Genomic DNA, 18,947 nt, shown 5'->3' on the forward strand with positions numbered 1-18,947 from the left:
CAAGTTTCATATATAACCTGCAGCAGCATTCATGCTATTTATCATGTTGTACATTACATCCCTAGTACTTCTTTATCTTGTAACTGGAAGTTCGTACATTTTGACTACCTCCATCCAATTCCCCCTCCCTTCACCCCGCCTCTGGTAACCACAAACCTCTTCTCTTTTTCTATGAATTTGTATTTGAAGTATAATTGACCTATAACACTAGCTTAGTTCCCATTATACAACGTAGTGATTTGATATTGCCATACATTTCGAAATGATCACCATAGTAAGTCTAGTTACCATCTGTCACCGTACAAAGGAATTATATAATTACTGACTCTATTCCCCACAGTGTACATGCCATCCCCATGACTTGGTTATTTTATGAGTGGAAGTTTGGCCCTCTTAATCTCCCTCATCTATTTCTCTCCTCCCCTCAACCCCTCCCCTCTGGCAACCACCTGTCTGTTCTCTGTATCTGTGACTCTGTTTCTGTTTAGTTATATTTGTTCATTTGTTTTGTTTTTTAGATTCCACATATAAGTGAAATCATACAGTATTTGTCTTTGTCTGGCTTATTTCACTTGGCAAAATACCCTCTAGGTCCATCCGTTTTGTCACAAGTGGCAAGCTTTCATTCTTTTTTATGGTTGAGTAGTACTCCATTGCGTATACACCACATCTTCCTTATCCACTCGTCTACTGATGGGCGCTTCGGTTGCTTCCATAACTTGACTACTGTGATTAATGCTGCAGTGAACACTGGGGATACGTGTTACTTTTCTACTGACTGTTTTCCTTTTCTTTGGATAAATACCCAGGAGTGGAATCACTGGATCATGTGGTAGTTCTTTTTTTTTTTTTGTCATTAAAAAAAATTGGAGTATAATTGCTTTACAATGTTGTGTTAGTTTCTGCTGTAGAACGAAGTGAATCAGCTCTATGTATACATATATCCCCTCCTTCTTGAGCCTCCCTCCCCCCCCATCCCCACCCCCAGGTCATCACAGACCACTGAGCTGAGCTCCCTGTGCTGTACAGCAGCTTCCCACTAGCTGTCTATTTTACACACGGTAGTGTATATACGTCGGTGCTACTCTCAATTCGTCCCGTCTTCCCCTTCATATGGTAGTTCTATTTTCAGTATTCTGATGAATCTTTATACTGTTTTCATAATGGCTGCAACAATTAACATTCTCACAAATGGTGCATGAGGGTTCCCCTTTCTCCACACCCTCACCAACACTTGTTATTTGTTGTCTTTTTGATAATAGCCATTGTGACAGGTGTGAGGTGACATCTCATTGTGGTTTTGATTTACATTTCCCTGATGAGCGATGTTGAGTATCTTTTCATGTGCCTGTTGGCCATATGTATGTCTTGGGAAAAATGTCTATTCAGGTTCTCTGCCCATTTTTTTTTTGTGGTATGTGGGCCTCTCACAGTTGTGGCCTCTCCCGTTGTGGAGCACAGGCCCCGGATGCACAGGCTCAGCGGCCATGGCTCACGGGCCCAGCCGCTCCGCGGCATGTGGGATCTTCCTGGACCGGGGCACGAACCCGTGTCTCCTGCATCGGCAGGAGGACTCCCAACCACTGCGCCACCAGGGAAGCCCCCACCTCAGCTTTAATGTGTGAAAATTCCAGGCAGGTTTCGGGAGGGCACTGATAGGGCTCAAGGCAGGCCACCCCAAAATATGCCAATGTCACATACTGACTATACTACAAAGCTACAGTAATCAAGACAGTATGGTACTGGCACAAAAACAGAAATATAGATCAATGGAACAGGATAGAAAGCCCAGAGATAAACCCATGCACATATGGGCACCTTATCTTTGATAAAGGAGGCAGGAATGTACAGTGGAGAAAGGACAGCCTCTTCAATAAGTAGTGCTGGGAAAACTGGACAGGTACATGTAAAAGTATGAGATTAGATCACTCCCTAACACCATACACACAAAAAAGCTCAAAATGGATTAAAGACCTAAATGTAAGGCCAGAAACTATCAAACTCTTAGAGGAAAACATAGGCAGAACACTCTATGACAAAAATCACAGCAAGATCCTTTTTGACCCACTTCCTACAGAAATGGAAATAAAAACAAAAATAAACAAATGGGACCTAATGAAACTTCAAAGCTTTTGCACAGCAAAGGAAACCATAAACAAGACCAAAAGACAACCCTCAGAATGGGAGAAAATATTTGCAAATGAAGCAACTGTCAAAGGATTAATCTCCAAAATTTATAAGCAGCTCATGCAGCTCAATGTCAAAAAAACAAACAACCCAATCCAAAAATGGGCAGAAGACCTAAATACACGTTTCTCCAAAGAAGATATCCAGACTGCCAACAAACACATGAAAGAATGCTCAACATCATTAATCATTAGAGAAATGCAAATCAAAACTACAGTGAGGTATCATCTCACACCAGTCAGAATGTCCATCATCAAAAAATCTAGAAACGATAAATGCTGGAGAAGGTGTGGAGAAAAGGGAACACTCTTGCACTGCTGGTGGGAATGTGAATTGGTACAGCCACTATGGAGAACGGTATGGAGGTTCCTTAAAAAACTACAAATAGAACTACCATATGACCCAGCAATCCCCCTACTAGGCATATACCCTGAGAAAACCATAATTCAAAAAGGGTCATGTACCAAAATGTTCATTGCAGCTCTATTTACAATAGCCAGGAGATGGAAACAACCTAAGTGTCCATCATCGGATGAATGGATAAAGAGGATGTGGCACATATATACAATGGAATATTACTCAGCCATAAAAAGAAACGAAATTGAGCTGTTTGTAATGAGGTGGATGGACCTAGAGTCTGTCATACAGAGTGAAGTAAGTCAGAAAGAGAAAGACAAATACCGTATGCTAACACATATATATGGAATTTAAGGGAAAAAAATGTCATGAAGAACCTAGGGGTAAGACAGGAATAAAGACACAGACCTACTAGAGAATGGACTTGAGGATATGGGGAGGGGGAAGGGTAAGCTGTGACAAAGTGAGAGAGTGGCATGGACATATATACACTACCAAACGTAAAATAGATAGCTAGTGGGAAGCAGCCGCATAGCACAGGGAGATCAGCTCGGTGCTTTGTGACCACCTAGAGGGGTGGGATAGGGAGGGTGGGAGGGAGGGAGATGCAAGAGGGAAGAGATATGGGAACATATGTATATGTATAACTGATTCACTTTGTTATAAAGCAGAAACTAACACACCATTGTAAAGCAATTATACTCCAATAAAGATGTAAAAAAAATAAAAATAAAAATAAATAAAGTTACTTGAGAAACACCCAGTACCAGAAGAACGCTCTGACCCTACTTTGTCCCACTGAAAGCAGGAAGCAAAAGTCCCACGGGAAGGTATCCCCCCTATGTGGGGAGGATTGGAGGGCACTCTTATTGCCAAAGATGGGGGGATTTTGAGTCTGAGAAAGGGGCATAAAAAAACTTTGTTACTTCTTCATTAATATGATACCCCAAGCAAAAATCCCTCTGTTTTATCAAATCTTCTCAAATAACACATTCTTTGCCTAAAAAGGTATGTAGACAGCCATCTCTGCTCACTTCTTAGATCCTATACCTATGGGGCCTCCGTACCTACAAAATTAAATTGGTTTCTTTTCCTTCTGTTAATCCATCTCACATCAACTAGATTAGACCAGCCAAAGGAACCTAAGAGGGTAGCGGAAATCTTTTCCTCCCCTACAACATCCACAAAGAGAGTCAAAGGGACACCCTAAAACAGAAAAACAAAACACCTGAAAGTGAAAAACTCACTGGATGGGCTTAACAGCCAACCAGATGCAGGAAAACAGAACAATAGAAAACCTGAAGACAGGTCTACAGAAAATATCCAAACTGACACCCAGAGAAAGAAAAACAAAGCAATGAACTGACCTGGGAAAAGGGGACTCGCCGGTCAGAGTCCAATATCTGGCCTCCATGTAACCGGAGTCCTAGAAGGAGAGACACAGATAATCTCTGAAGAGAGAACGGCAGAGACGACAATTTTCCAGGATGAGCTTGGGCCATCTGCCCACAACCCAGAAAGTTCAGTGCGGCAGGTGTTAAGGTCGGATCTTAACAAACGGCACCGCGAAACAGAGGAAATCTTCAAGTGAGCTTTATTAGGGGACGCTCCCGGGCGAGGTTCACTGGTCCGAGAGAAAGGGGCCAGAGAAGTCGCACCCGGGCGAGGGTTGGGCAAGATTTTATAGGGGAAGAAGGGAAAGGGGTGTGGTGAATCTGGGAGGGCGAAGGGAATTCCTTATCTGGTGGTCTCTTCGGGTATCGTGGTACTATCTGGTGCCGGTTGCATCAGTCTTGGGACCGCTAGTCCCGCCCTTCGAAAGGGGGGAAGGCTGGGCCGGGTGAAAGGTCCCCAGGTCAGTTCCTGGAACTGGGTGGTCCGGAGAGTCTGATGCAACCTGTGAACCTGATTGCGTTCCCCTGCCTCGGGCCAGTTGGCCTTACATCAGGTCCAAAGAAAAACTCACATAAGGAAGACCAATCTCAGACGTACCACAGCTGAACCGTGGAAAGTGATTTTTAGTAAGTGAAATCTGAACATCAGCCAGAGGAAATCCAGGCCCTACCTTTAGGCAGCCAAACCCCAGCCATGTCTGCTCTTTCCACAAAACCAGGAGAAACAGAAAACCTCACGGACAATCACTTCCAAACGCTGTAGAAAGAAGACACCGATCACCAAGACTTCTATTCTAAGGAAGGGAAAACACGCTCCAAAAATGAAGGAAAAATGAATATGGTTCGACACAAAAACAGTTCGGCTGTCGCCTTACCAGCAGATCCCACTACAAGGCATGTTTACTGCACATCGCATTTAGAAATAAAACATTTGACAACAAGAGCCCCACGCAGAGGGGGTAACAGAATTGAGATGTGGAAACAGATCCATTAGTATCAGCCAGTGTAGACTTCAAGGCAAAAAGTAGCGCGAGAATTAAAGGCAGATGGAGATTTCACATCCATAAGGGATTTTTGGAACTCAGAGTACCTTTCCTGACTACAGTGGCCTTAAGCAGAAACCAGGCGCTTCATGTGTTGGGACATTAAGAACAATTCCAACTGATAAAGCCTCCACACCCCCCTCACTCCCAGGAGAAAACAAAAACTATTTTGGGCAGCATGATAATTAAAATATTACAAAACAAAACCTGACCTAAATACCCTCAAGGCCTGGCAGGAAAGGCAGGGAAGCCAAGCACACGTCAGAAAGGCAGAAAGGCCGAAGCCCAAGGACCTCATTTTCCATCTCAAAAGCCAGGAAAGTGACAGCAAATTCAACCTAGAATAAAGGGTCTGAAAAAAGACACAACAGAAGCTGGAATGGGGAGGGGCCGCTTCGTGGGAGGTTGGAGGTTCCTGTACCCAGGGGAGGGGCGGCTGGGGGGGTAGGGGAAGACCAGAGACCCCATGGGTGGGCGTGCTTTGGGGTTCGGATGGCTGACTGGCACCCACGGGATCCTGGAATCTTGCTCGAGGGAGTAGGGCCGAACCTCAGGACCGGCAAACGCTGACCGGAGGCCGAGGCCGAGCCTGCTCCACGGCGCCCACCGCCCCTGACCTGCCCAACCTTCTACAGCCTTCAACGCTCCCCGTGTCCTGCCCAGACCTTTTGGAACCTTCCTCGGGACCCTGTGTCCTGAGAAAACCTTCTGGAATCTTCCCAGCCTGCATTCTGCTCAGACCTTCAGACCCTCCCTGTGGCCACGTTTCCTGCCCAGACCTTATGGGACGTTTCCGCCCCCCCCTCCCCGCGCCCCCTCCACCGCGCGACCTTTTGGAACCTTCCCCGTGACCCTGTGTCCTGTGAAGACCTTCTGGAACCTTCCCTGATGCCCGCATCCTGCCAAGACCTCTGGAACCTTCCCTGTGGTCCCGGGTCCTAGCGAGACTTTGGAACTTTCGCTGCCCTGCGCCCCCCGGCCGTCTTGCCCAGACCTTCTGGAAACTTCTGGGCACGCAGGAGTCGACCAAGCTGTAACCTAGGCGGTAACCTCCACATCCCCAGCGAACCTGCGTTCCTGTTTCCCCCACACTAGGCGTCATCACCGGATCTTGTCGCTCCTTCGCCTTTGGTCCTATTTGAAACAGCTATTTGGTGCATGTAATTGTCTAGTTCAGTTCGGATACAAAGTGCATCACGATGTTGCAGACTTTGATATGTGTTCTCGTTCATTCAATGTCGTCTTGGTAGCTCGTCCTTCTATAGGTGCTCATCCTTCTCAGTATGTGTCCTGCAGTAAATCCTTCCACCGTGGTTAGAAATTCAGTTATGTGACTGTAAGAGAAGGGTTCACGGTCTGTGATCGTTCATGCTCATTAAGATAAGTACGTAGATGAAAGGTAAACCTCGTTTACATCACTCGTAGAATTGAATTGTGTGAATGTGCCACTTTTGAAACATTGAAGTTGAGTTGAGGTCCAATACCATACAAGTTACAGGTGTAGAATATAATGATTCACGATTTTAAATGTTATACTCCACATATACCTATTAGAAAGTATTGGCTACATCCCCTGTGCTGTACAGTATATCCTTGTAGCTTATTTTATGCATAATAGTTTGTCCCTCTTGATCCCCTCCCCCTATCTGCCCCTCACCCCTTCCCCCTCCCCACTGGTAACCGCTAGCTGGTTGTCTATATCTGTGAGCCAGTTTCTTTTTTGTTACAGTCACGAGCTTGTATTTCTTAGATTCTGCGGATGCGTGATAACATACAGGATGTGTCTTACTCTGTCTGACTTACTACACTTAGCATAATGCCCTCCAAGTGCATCCATGTTGTCGCACATGGCAAAATTTCATTCTTTTTAAGTTCGTTCGGGGTTTTCCGTCAGATGGCATGGAAACTAGCTAACTAACTTTTTGGACACCCAGTATGTGCCACATTGTCCTTATGCCCCACAGATGAATGATCTGTGGATGGGCACTTAGGTTGCTTCCATGTCGCAGTTATTGTAAATAGTGGTTCTAACATCGTTTTGCATTAGCGTGTTTAGTGCTTCGGGTACGTACCCAGGAGTGGAACTGCTGGGTCACTCTCCGTCTTTTTCTGTTGGACACAGACTGTTAGTAACAGCATGGACCTGGGAGCAGGCGTCCTGGGGCGCAGGGCCTGTGAAGTCCAGGCTTCAACGAGAGGGGGGGCCCTTGCCTCCTCCAGGTGGTCCTGGCTGGCCTCACGCTTCAGCTGGCATTCCCGCCCACAGGCAGCGGCCAGGAGGGCAGACATCCGGGCCAGCAGGTCCTGGGGCTCTGCGTCGGTGGGCAGGTGGGGCAGGGGCTGGGTCGCTTCTGGGGCTCCGGTTGCCTCCCCCAGCGCAGGGCAGAGGGAACAAGTCTGGGAACCTTCCTGGGGTGCAGGCTCCGTGCCTGGAGTGGGGGATAGGAAGGGTCGGGGATGAAGTGTGGAGAAGCCGGGACCCAGCATCCAGGGGAGGACACAGGTTCTGCTTGGGAACGTCCTCCATATTCAAGGCCACCGTGCACTAGCCTTGCCTGGTGACGCCTCTAACCTGTGTTCTTCTCCAGCCAGCACCGGCGTGCCCTCACCAGGGTAGGAGAACGTCAGGGCGGTGCTTCCCTCTCAGGCCCCTGGGCCTTCTGGGGCTGGGCTGGGCCCTTGCCCACAGCTGTGCCTTCGGGGAGGCCTCCCAGCTTGTTTGGCCTCAGCACAGGAGGAAGTCTGCAGGGAGGGGCTGCCAGGCCCCCAGGGTGGTGACGTGGGGAGCAGGGCCCTGAGAAGCCTCTGGTGTCTTCATCAGCGAGAAGCCATTGCAAGAAGGCTGTCCTGGCACCTGCACCTTGGTTTCGAGGCTGGGCGGTCTGGGAGGCACCAGGACTTCAGCGCAAGTACCGGAGCCTGCGGTGTCGGCGCCTCGGGGTGCAGCCACCTCTGCCGTTCCTCGGGGCAGGGGGTCGGCGTTGGGCTGACCTGTATGTCCAGCTCCCTGCAGCAGAATGTGTAAGGACGGGGAAAGCTGGCACCCGGCAGAGCCCCGACAGCCGCAAGGGCAGACCAGGAGAGGCCGGGAGGGGGCGCGGGGTGGAGGGCACACCGGCAGGAACGGGCAGCAGGAGGCTGGCCAGAGTGGCCTGGGCTGATGCGCCAGCGCACCAAGGCCAGGCTGCGTCTTCTCGGCCCAAGGACAGCTCTTACACCATCTGGGGCTGCGGCACAGCGTACATCTCAGCTGGACGAGGGGCCTTGGCGGTTCTGACTCATTACCCCAGCCGAATGTTCCCCGAGGAAGTGTCAGAAGCAGGGAACGGATTGAAGTAGACTGACCAGTAACACTCAGGTCGTCAGCCACCCTGCTAACCCCACACATACCCTCCGTCCTGCCCCCAGAGCCTGCGCTGCGGTGGCCTCACCGCCTCACCCCCAAGTCAGGGTCAGGGCGCTGGGGCCCCTCGGGCACACCGGGCGGGACGGGGGGGCCTTGGGAGGTGACAGGAGCCCCGGGCGTCAGTCGCCTGTTGAGGAAATGGGGACGGCGACAGCGCTACCCACCTCACGGGAAAGCTGCCAGGCGTGGGTGAGAGGAGTCGGGGCCCCAAACCGTGGACCCCCTCGTAGGGTTGGCTCTTAGGCTTGGCTCCGGCTGCGTGCTTGCTGGCCAGGGTCCCTGGGAGAGGGGGAGTCCACAACCACACCCCCGTCATCGACTCTGCCCACACTAGGAGCACGGGTTCCGGGGGGAAAGGAGGCTGCGGGCCCCGAGCACAGGCCCCGGTGGGGGAGGCGGGGACCTCTCACCCTCCTGCCTGAGGAGGGGCTTTCAGGCCACCCCCAGTGACCCCGTCTTCTAGGTGTTCTCTGCTCCTCAGCGGGACCAGCAAAGCCAGACAGACAGGGCCTCGGCCACATCAGTGCCCTGGCGGCCCCAGCGCCACCGCCAGTGGTGTCTTTGCATCCCCCTCTCTGCCCCCGTGAGACTGGAAGCCCCCCTTGGGAGACCCCCTGCTGGCTCCCGCCTCCATTCCCTGGACCCAGCCCAGGGCCTGGGGAAGAGTGGACAAAACACATGCGGCCTCGAGAAATTAGAGCAAAGCCCTCACCACTGCTTCCCACTCTGGTCCTTGTAGAAAAGGGATGAAAATACCCAAGGTCCCCTTTCATCCCTTGCTAAGATAAGGCACCTATCCGTCTTGCTCCTTTCCCTCACTGGACGGGGAGGGAGGCCTCTTGCCCTCAGCCCCACCCCATCGGGTCCCTGCTCCAGACCCTGCCCCTGCTCTCAACAGCCACCGCCGAGCAGGCCTGCGTCACTGCCGGACTCAGCGCCCGTCCGTCTCTTTCCTCCCCCGCTGGAGGCCTCCAGCCCTGACCGCTGCCCCGGGTTTCCTGGTCTGGCCCAGGGACACTTTCTCCTCTGACGTGATCCAGTCGGCCGGTCCAGCGAGCCAGCGGAGATAAAAGGATGGGTCTGAAGGGGGCGGGGACGCAGCAGGATGGCACTGTGGGCAAAGGCCAGAGCGTGGATGGCAGGGCCCTGGCTGTCCCTGCACAGGGCACGCACACTGGGCAGCAGAGCCACTCCGGCCCCCAAGGCGGTGCTGCCCTTTGAAGCCATGCCCCGGTGTCCTGGCCACAAGTGGATGCGGGTGCTGCAGATCTGGAAGGAGCAGGGCTCTGAGAACATACACCTGGACATGCATCAGGCCTTCCAGGAGCTGGGGCCCATTTTCAGGTAAATCTCTCCCTGCCCACCTCGGCGAGAACACCCTACCTTTCTGTCCCTCCTGGCAGCTGAGTCCCTGCTGGACGCTGGGGCGCCTGGGGAGTGGAGGGGAGGGGCAGGCAGGGGGCTCAGCGGGGCAGGTCTGTGCCTTTGATGCGGCAGACTGGGGCCTTCGTGAGCACGGAGCCCTGCGTGGCTTGCGGCTGGGAGCACAAAACGCAAACCCCAGAGGAGGGGAGGCTTCAGTGAGGCGGTGGGAGGGACCGCCCTCTCTGAGCCAGCGGTGGACGGGTTCTGCAGAGTGGGGCCCCGGGGAGGACACGGCGCCATGGCAGGGCTGGGAGCTTTGTCCCACAGGTATGACGTGGGAGGGAGACACATGGTGTTTGTCATGCTGCCCGAGGACGTGGAGCGGCTGCAGCAGGTGGAGAGCCCTCACCCCCGGCGGATGTTCCTGGAGCCCTGGCTGGCCTACCGACAGGACCGTGGCCTCACGTGCGGCGTGTTCTTGCTGTGCGGGCGAGTGGGGACGCGGACGGAGGGGGCGGGCAGCCTGGGTGCAGACAGGAGGCGAGCCAGGGAAGACCCCGAAGCACGCCTGCCCGGGAACCATCCGGGTGGGTGGAGAGAGGGTGACCACCGGCTCCGGATGCAGATCGTGCCCATGCCCTGGGGGTCGTGTGTGCCCTGGGGCTGGGCAGGGGAGCCCGGCCCCTTCCTGCAGGGCCAGAGGAAGAAGGACGCTGCCTGCCGTCAGGGAGCCCCGCACCTGCACTGGCCTCCGAGGGGCTGGCGTGTGGGTTGGACTTCTCCCCTGGAGGCCCTGCAGGCAGCGCCCCATCAGCACCGGGCTCTGCGTGGGAATATTAGGAGAGACACGACTTGATTCCTGCCACGTTGCAGCAGGAGGCTCTGCAGGGAGGGGTTGGTGGGGCTGGCACAGGGGCAGCATTACAGGAGCCGGGAGATGAAGGTCTCCAGGGGCCTCGCCCACTCTGGGATGTGACGAGAGCAAAGCTGGGCCTGGCCTGCCTGGGGGCTCAGCCCTCTTCCTCACAGCAAAAGCCTCAGCCCCAGGGAGGGCCCGGGTGGGAGACGGGTGTGCCAGGCACGGGGCCTGCCAGTTTGCACAAACCCCCGCAGCAGGCTCAGGCAGAGGCCCCCGTCTCCTCTGGGTGAAGCGCACGAGGCTGCCCTGAGGAAGACTTGCCGCCGAGGCCCAAACGCGGGCAGCCTGCCCCCTAGGAACCACCAGGCGGCTCCCCGCCTCGCCCGCTTCCCTCTGGGGAAAGGAAGGTGGGGTATAGGGCCGCGGCCAGCTGCTGACTCTGGACGCCCTGATGCCCCGCTCCCTGCTCGACAGAAACGGGCCCCAGTGGCGTTTGGACCGACTGCGGCTGAACCCAGATGTGCTGTCGCTTCAGGCTGTGCAGAAGTACACGCCCTTGGTGGATCGGGTGGCCAGGGATTTCTCCCAGGCCCTGAAGGCCAGGGTGGTGCAGAATGCCCGCGGGAGTCTGACCCTGGACATCAGGCCCAGCATCTTCCACTACGCCATCGAAGGTGTGGGCTCGCGACCGGAGCGGGCCGGGGTGGGGTCAGGGAGGGCTGGGGGCAGGTGGTCGTGAGGCCCGGGCTGCCTCGGGCTCAGGAACCCCCTCCTTGCCGCAGCCAGCCACTTAGTCCTTTATGGAGAGCAGCTGGGCCTCTTTGCCCAGCACCCGAATCCTGACAGCCTGAACTTTATCCACGCTCTGGAGGCCATGTTCAAGTCCACCGTGCAGCTCATGTTCGTGCCCAGAAGCCTGTCTCGCTGGACGAGCGCCAACATGTGGAAGGAACACTTTGAGGCCTGGGACTACATCTTCCAGTACGGTGAGCACGGGGGAGCGGGCAGTGCTGCGACCAGGGCCCCCAGGGCCCCCTCCACGCACCACGGTCTGGGGAGAACGGAGGCCACAGGAGGGACCTGTGGCTTCTTCATGGTCTCCAAGATAGTTGGCAGTGAGGCTGGACTGGGCTGATCTGAGAATGGGGGTGGGACACGGAGACCTGGGGGTATTGAGGGCTGAAGGGTAGGAGGATGACAAAAAAAGTGCTTCCCAGCACCAGACCAGGGGCCTCTGTCTCTGTGTGTCCCGCAGCCAACAGAGCCATCCGGAGAATATATCAGGAGCTGGCCCTCGGCCACCCGTGGCACTACAGCGGCATCGTGGCAGAGCTGCTGATGCGTGCGGACATGACCCCGGACACCATCAAGGCCAACTCTATCGACCTCACTGCTGGGAGCGTGGACACGGTTAGGCCAGCGCCCAGCCCTTCCCATGGAACAGGGAGCCCTCCTGCCTCCAGGCTGCCCCCTCCCATGGCAAACGTCTCCTGCAAGCCCCTCCCCAGTCTACGGCTCCAGCTTCCCAACTGAGAAGGGGGAGCACGGGAGCCAGGCCTCAAAGGCAGGAGTCTGTAGTTACTCTTGTGGGAAGCCACGCTCCAGGCAGAGTGCAGAGTGGACGAGGCCCAGGGACATGCAGCAGCAGAGACCCCGGGGACCATCTAGGTCCTGGGGCGGGGGAGTGGGGGGGAAGGGCCGCGGCGCGGTTGGAGGCCCACACAGGGGACATTTCCCAGGGACAGAGTACCTGTGGCTCTCACTCAAGGTCCTTTGGCAGTGACAGACTGATGGGAGGGACAGCAAGGGGCTCTAGTGTGTGGGCGGGAGAGCAGGTGGCTGACAACACGGCACAGTGGGCAGGGTGGGCCCCGGGGTGTGAGTGCAGCCGAAGCTGCCTGCCTCTGGACCGAACCTGCATCCGCCAGCATCTCTGAGGGCCTGCTCTGGGCCAGGGACCCAGGATCCTGAGCAGAGGCACAGACCCCTGGTGCAGACACTCCCTGAGCAGGGGCTGTGTTGCAACCACAAGGTGAGAGAGCCTAGGGCAGGACCTGTGCCTCAGGAGGTAGCTCTGGGAAGGCTTCCTGGAGAAGGAGGCCTTTGCGCTGGATGTGGAAGGACCACACAGAAGTTAGACAGGCCAAGAAGAGGAGGCTGGGAGGGCAGCAGGCCAGGGCCTGCAAGAGCGGACAGCAAGGAAGGGCTGTGAGGCTGAGTGGGGGGAACAGGGCACGTGGGCAGAGGAGGTCAGACAGGGTCAGGGCCCCTGTCAGGAGGGGGCCTTGGGCACCAGGCCTGTATCCAAGGCTAGAGGAAGCCACTGTAGGGAGTGTCTCACTCAGACTTCTGCTCCCTCTCGGGCCACAGGGCAGAGCATGGACTAAAGCTGAGGGAGCAACAGGGAGCCATATCTGCATATCAGGAGATGCCAGGGGCGCGCTGCCTTGGGGACGGCATTTAGGAGATATTGAGCCTCCCAGATCTCAGGCTGGGCTGGCAGACACCTCTCCCTGCACATGGAGATGATCCAGGAGGAGGAAATAGTTGGGGCCTGGGGTGGCTGGTTTGTGTTAGGACCCCGTGCTCGGACCTGCCTGTGGCTGGCCAGGGAGGTGACCCACGGGGAGCGGATGGCCCGGGGCTCCTGAACCCTCCCCGCTGGATAGATAGCAAGAGTGGGCACCTCCTGGGCCCAGAGGAGGGTGAGAGCCGGGCTCTGAAGCGGCTGCGGGAGGCCTGGGTCTTCCCTGAGGTTGGGGACACCTTCCCCGAGGGATTCAGGGGAAGTAGACAAGGTGGCTTTAGGATCTTGAGGTTCAGCTCTCTGGGCTTTGTCATTTCCGGGCACACAGGCCCCCTGCCCCAGGGGACGGCGGCCATCTTTCTGGGAGGGGTGCCCTGGGGGTGGAGGGGCGCCCTGGGGGTGGAGGGGCACAGCCTGTGCCCAGGTCTGAGCCCTGGCCCCGTGGCTCCTGCAGACGGCTTTCCCCTTGCTGATGACTCTCTTTGAACTGGCTCGGAACCCGGAAGTGCAGCAGGCCCTGCGCCAGGAGAGCCTGGTGGCCGAGGCCAGGGTCTCAGAAAATCCCCAGAGGGCAACCACGGAGCTGCCCCTGCTGCGGGCAGCCCTCAAGGAGACCTTGAGGTAGGCGTGGTAGACCTGGGCTCCCCCTGCTGCCCTGGCCGCTGTCGGGACAGCCCGCTCGCCGCGGCTTGCAGGCAGATCCTGGGGCTGCTGGTCAGCAGCTTGGCCCAAGGCTACATCCCCCTGCACCTCCTCTTCCTCTCCCTAAAGGGATGGGGGTGCTTCTTCCTCTGGGATCGCACCTCAGTGTCCCGGCACCATCGTCGGTCGTGTCCTCATTGGCCCGGGGCTGCTCAGGCCGGGGCCGCTTTGGCTGACTCAGGAGAGGCAAGGAAGCAGCTCCCCGGGATTTGGGCCTCCCAGTGCCGGGAGCGAGCTGTGAGGGCGCTGGGGGAGCTGCCCTCGGGCCGTGGGCGCTGGGCTAGGAAGGCTGCAGAAGGGAAGCGGGCGCCCTGTCGCAGCTGAGGACCCTGTTGGCCGCCCCTGTGCACAGGCTCTACCCCGTGGGTGTCTTCCTGGAGCGACAGGTGAGCTCAGACTTGGTGCTGCAGAACTACCACATCCCGGCTGGGGTGAGTGAGGCCGCGGGGCTCCTCTGTCAGACGCCCCGCCCTCTGACCTTCACCCCCAGGGCTTCTGACCCCGCCCCTCCCCACCTGTCTGCAGACACTGGTGAAGGTGCTACTGTACTCCCTGGGGCGAAACCCCGCCATGTTCGCCAAGCCTGAGCGCTACCATCCCCAGCGCTGGCTGGACAGCCGGGCCTCCGGTACCAGGTTCCCACACCTGGCCTTTGGCTTTGGCGTGCGCCAGTGCCTGGGGCGGCGCCTGGCAGAGGTGGAGATGCTGCTTCTGCTGCACCACGTGAGTGGGCCTGGATGGGGCCTGGGCGGGCAGCCTCGTCGGGAACCTCAGGCTTCCGCTCCTGGGGCACCCACCCTCAGGGCCCCGGAAGGCAGGGGAGGCCGGGCCAGGCAGAACCCGCGCCTCTGTCCTAGGTGCTGAAAAACTTCCTGGTGGAGACGCTGGTGCAAGAGGACGTAAAGATGATCTACCGCTTCGTGTTGATGCCCTCTACCCTCCCCCTCCTCACCTTCCGGGCCATCAGCTAGTCACGTCGGCCCTCTGTCGGGCTAGTCACACCACACGCTCCCTCTGCCTGGCCCCAGGCCGCCCCTCTTGTCTCCCACGGGCCCTGCTTCCTGAGCCACACCACCGTCCAGGCAGCGCGTTGCACAAATGGAACAGCCCAGCCCTCCGAGGGTCAGGGCTTGCCAGCCTGTGCAGCAAGGCCCAAGCAGAGCTGGGGGTGAAACTTGGTCGCAGGTCCTGGCCATGTGCCCGGTCCCACCAGGGCCCTGTCCTGCAAGGAGCACCATCTGAGGGCCTTGGAGCCCCTGTTGCCCCAGCACTAGCTCCAGGCTCCCCGTGTGTCCATCCAAGCAAAGGGGCCTCAGACGCCGCCCTTTGCCTCCCTGTCCAGTCTCTATGCCCTCTGTGCTAAACTCTGCCCCCGTGCAAGAGCTGACAACCTGGGCGTCCCCTGTCCTGCTCGTTGCCATTTCCAGTGCCATCCCTTTTGTCTGCAGTGTTCTGGCGTGGACTTGCCCTTCAAGCTGGGTTGCTAGTTGTCCATCTACCTGCTCCACTCAGCCCGCAGGGGCTCCTCCTGGCACTGCCAGCCCTCTGGGATTGGAAGTGCCCAGCCAAGGGCCTGCGTAGGCAGGTCAGCAGTCATGTTTACTAGAAGAGTAGCTACCAAAGCTGACAGCAGGAGGGAGGTTGACCGCTTCCGGCAGGAGTTTGGGGGCCGCAGAGAAGCCTCTAGAGGAGGGCGAGGGGCCATCTCGTGCTCCCTTTAGCGGAGCCGGTCTGGAGGGCCCCGCTGCCCTCGTGCAGTGCCCCGTGCCCCAGAGCAGAGAGGCCACCCTGACCTCATGGGTGGAAGAGGCTTTGAACAACTGAGAACCAGCCGGGGTCCCCTAGTTGGCAGGAGCGTGTCTGTCCCATGCCACCTGGGGTCCGGGGACACCCCCAGGTAGAAAGGGGGCCCAGAGGCAAGAGGGGGTGGTGGGGCCTCTCCACTCTCCCTCCCTCCCCACTCCCACCTCATCTGGTGAGAAGCAGGTACTCAGTCACGGCGAGGCAGTGAGGCAGGAGGAGTGGTGCTTCTGGCTGCGCCGGCCCTGCTGGCACTGAGCCACCCCGCTGGCATCTGTTCGGTGCCAAGATCCCTGGAGGAGAACAAGAGCTTGCACACCCCTCGCCACCCCACTCCACCCACGGTGGAAGAGGCCGGCTGCCACCAGTGTGGTCTGCGCTTGCCCCAGTCCGGCACTGTGGAGGGGGACTCGGAGAATCATGGAGAAGAGAGGAGGTTCCAGACTCTGTGGTCGCACAGGCACAAGCTGGAGCCCTGGCTTACCACGTGGGCCCAGCCCTCAATCCCTCTGAGGCGCAAGCTCATCCTCTGGGAATTCTGTATAATTACCATTTCACCAGACCTCAAGGGCACACAGGGAGACTAGTGCTCGGAAAGTGCCCAGCTTTCTGGCTCGACTGGTACTGAATAAATGGGGATTTCTTCTCCCACTGCTCAGAAGTTGTCTCCTTGTTTGTGGCCCTGCTCTGTGGTGAGTGGACGGTGTGTGATGGCAGGAATGGAATGAAAACCTCATCACCCTGGGGTGAAGGTGTGTCATTCTGCGAAGCTTGGCACGTGTGTTTGCTTGATCGTCACAGCAGCCCTAAGAGGCACCTACTGTGCTCATCCCCATTTTGCAGGCAAGGAAACTGAGTTCATTCACCTGCTAGAGTCTCACAGCGCATCCTTGGCAGGGGTACCACCGAAGCCAGGATGCCAATCCCATCTCTAAGGCTCTCAGCACATCTCCTTCCCGTTGAAGGACCTTGGCTTGGGAGTGATCATGCACATCTTGGAGACAACCTCCAATTTAAAGCATCTCTGGATGCTTTCAAGATCGTCTCTTGGTTTTCCGTGTTTCTCCAGTTTTCCCGTATCAAGCCTATGTAGGAGTCTCTTTTTCTTTATCCTGCTTGGAATTTCCCATGCCTTTCCAGTGTGAGTGTCCATCTGGCTCTTTCTAAAAGCCTTCCAGGTTATCTCAACAGTCTACTGTGTAATTGTCATAATTCTTATGCCTCTTCACATCTTTCAAGGTAGAAATAGTATTGCCTTTAAGAAGCCCGATGCCAAGACCTGGAACATCTTCCATGTTCCGTGTGCCTCTGGGGCCTGGCTTGAGGCTGTGTCCTCCAGTTGCCCAAGGGTTATCGCTTTCCCAGGGCCACTCTTTGTATTAATTACACAGCCTGGGGCTTCCTCTGAGGCATGAGTAACATAAATCCTAACCCACCGTGGGGGCCTGTTCTCAGCTCTCAGGGGGAGCGCATGTCGCCCTCCATCCCAACCTCAGGAATCTAGGCTTCTTCCTCGCCTCCCCATGGCATTGGACGGCAGGTTTCCAGGCTGCATCTTCAGTGTTGTAGTGTTTTAAAAGTCTTGCCTTTCCATGGTGTTCTGATTGCAATTTCTAATCTTACTTGTGTCCTACGCCTCTCGTCCTTTTCTCCCTCTAACTGGGGCCACCAGATCACTAGACTTGGTGACTTGTGCCCAGCCCTCCCCTGGTGGCTGCTGTACCGGCTTCTGTGCTCCCTCCTCCCTGGCCCAGGTCCCTCCTTGTTTCAGGATCCTGAAGAGGTCCTGTCCTTTCTGCCAGCCCAGAAATGCACTTTTGACATGTTTTTGATTCTGTAGAGCTACTGGAGTGGGAGGATTTTCAGAGTATCAGCTCCGTCCCTTTGCTCAAACCTGAAGACCTTCAGTGGCACATTTAAATAGGCGGTCGGTGTCTGGAGGCTCTCCGTCTGTGGCTGCCCCGGGGGGAGGACCGGGCATCCCCATAATTGTTAATTCAAATCTCTACAAAATGTTTTTCAGCTTTCTTGTGGAAAGTGTTGCCTGCCTTGCAGGAGAGGTCCTAGAATTACTGGTTGGTGGTTGTATGCGCTTGGTAGAATGTGGGACAATGGTAGGATTGCTAGCCAAAGTTTAAAATGGCTGTACCCCCTTTCATTCACCGCCTTCTACGTGTCAGGCACTGTGCTATATGGTAGTGACAAAGACAAGTCCTTGACCTCAGTGGGATTATATCCTATGAGTCTAAACTATAGAAATAGATATTTATTTCAATAATTTTCATGATGTCAAAAATGAACATAATGTAATTTTCTTTCAGTAAAAGGATTGCTAACTTTCGGTGTGTCTGTTCATTAGAAGCCTAACCATCAGTGAAATGAAAAAGTGAGGTCCATGTGCAAGCATTTGTACAGGATGATATTTACCAGGTGTTAACTAAAAAGGCAAGTCCCAGAATTACACCGGGATGTGGACGGGCTCACACATTCTTGCAGATACACCCACTGTCCCAGCAGACACACAACCATAGTATAAACCTGTATTCTACTGTATTTTAAGCAGCACATTAACAGTGAGAAGAAATATCAGAAAAGCCTCTGGAAGTCAAAGGCAAGCGTCCAATAGATTTGCCCTGACAACACCATTAGATGTCAGAAAACATCAGAACAATACACTCGCGGTGTGTAGGGAAAATGACCATCCATACCGGATTTAAATCCGCTCAATGTCCATTCAAGAACACTGGCTAAATGAAACATTTTCAAAGAAAAGGCGAGTGACAAAAGCAGTTCGCTAGTCACAGACCTTCGCCAAAAGAGCTACACCCAGAATTTGCTTCAACGGAAGGAACGTGGACCCTAGAGAGAAGCTGTGGGATTTAAAGCGGGAGTGCGAGCACAGAAGCTGCTACAACGCATGGCTACGTTTGATTAATCACTGACTGCGGAGAGGCCCAAGGGCACAGATCCTGTGAGTGCGGGTGTATGAGCCCCCCAGGACTTAGAACTGAAGTACTTAGAGCATTCCGGAGACGCTTCCCTGCTGTGATGTGCGCTCTTCCTCGGCTTTCAGAACCAGCCCCTCCGAACCCTCAGCATGTGCCGAGGCCCTTTATCTCCAGCACCGGACGCTCCGGGACAGGGCCAGGCGCCCTCAGCCTCGGGCTTCCCTACTGGGAAGACTCAGGAGCCTGAGTCGCCTTTTTAGCGACAGCCGTGTGAGCTGGGAAAGGGGTGGGACTCTTGCTTCTGCAGGTCGCTCCCAAATCTGCAATGACACTAAAGGGATAATGACAGCACCGTCACA

The 18,947-nt window shown here is 55.6% G+C and overlaps 1 protein-coding gene across 2 annotated transcripts; it reads left to right on the plus strand.

The window, feature by feature from the left end:
• Positions 1–9,468: 9,468 nt before the first annotated feature.
• On the plus strand, positions 9,469–16,253 carry LOC309792118 (cytochrome P450 11B1, mitochondrial). 2 transcript variants are annotated; one of them, XM_082601421.1, is made up of 9 exons: positions 9,469–9,731; positions 10,080–10,235; positions 11,086–11,285; positions 11,394–11,597; positions 11,867–12,021; positions 13,593–13,759; positions 14,193–14,271; positions 14,366–14,563; positions 14,698–16,253. In XM_082601421.1, exons 1-9 carry the CDS (start codon positions 9,493–9,495, stop codon positions 14,809–14,811), a joined length of 1,512 nt encoding a protein of 503 aa, XP_082457547.1. In that variant the 5' UTR covers positions 9,469–9,492; the 3' UTR covers positions 14,812–16,253. The 2 variants fall into 2 exon arrangements, with proteins under 2 accessions (XP_082457547.1, XP_082457548.1); XM_082601422.1 differs by having other exon boundaries at positions 14,193–14,226.
• The last annotated feature ends 2,694 nt before the right edge of the window (positions 16,254–18,947 follow it).

Source organism: Mesoplodon mirus (assembly GCF_964341445.2).
Source record: "Mesoplodon mirus genome assembly, chromosome: 16".
Classification (NCBI taxonomy): domain Eukaryota; kingdom Metazoa; phylum Chordata; class Mammalia; order Artiodactyla; family Ziphiidae; genus Mesoplodon; species Mesoplodon mirus.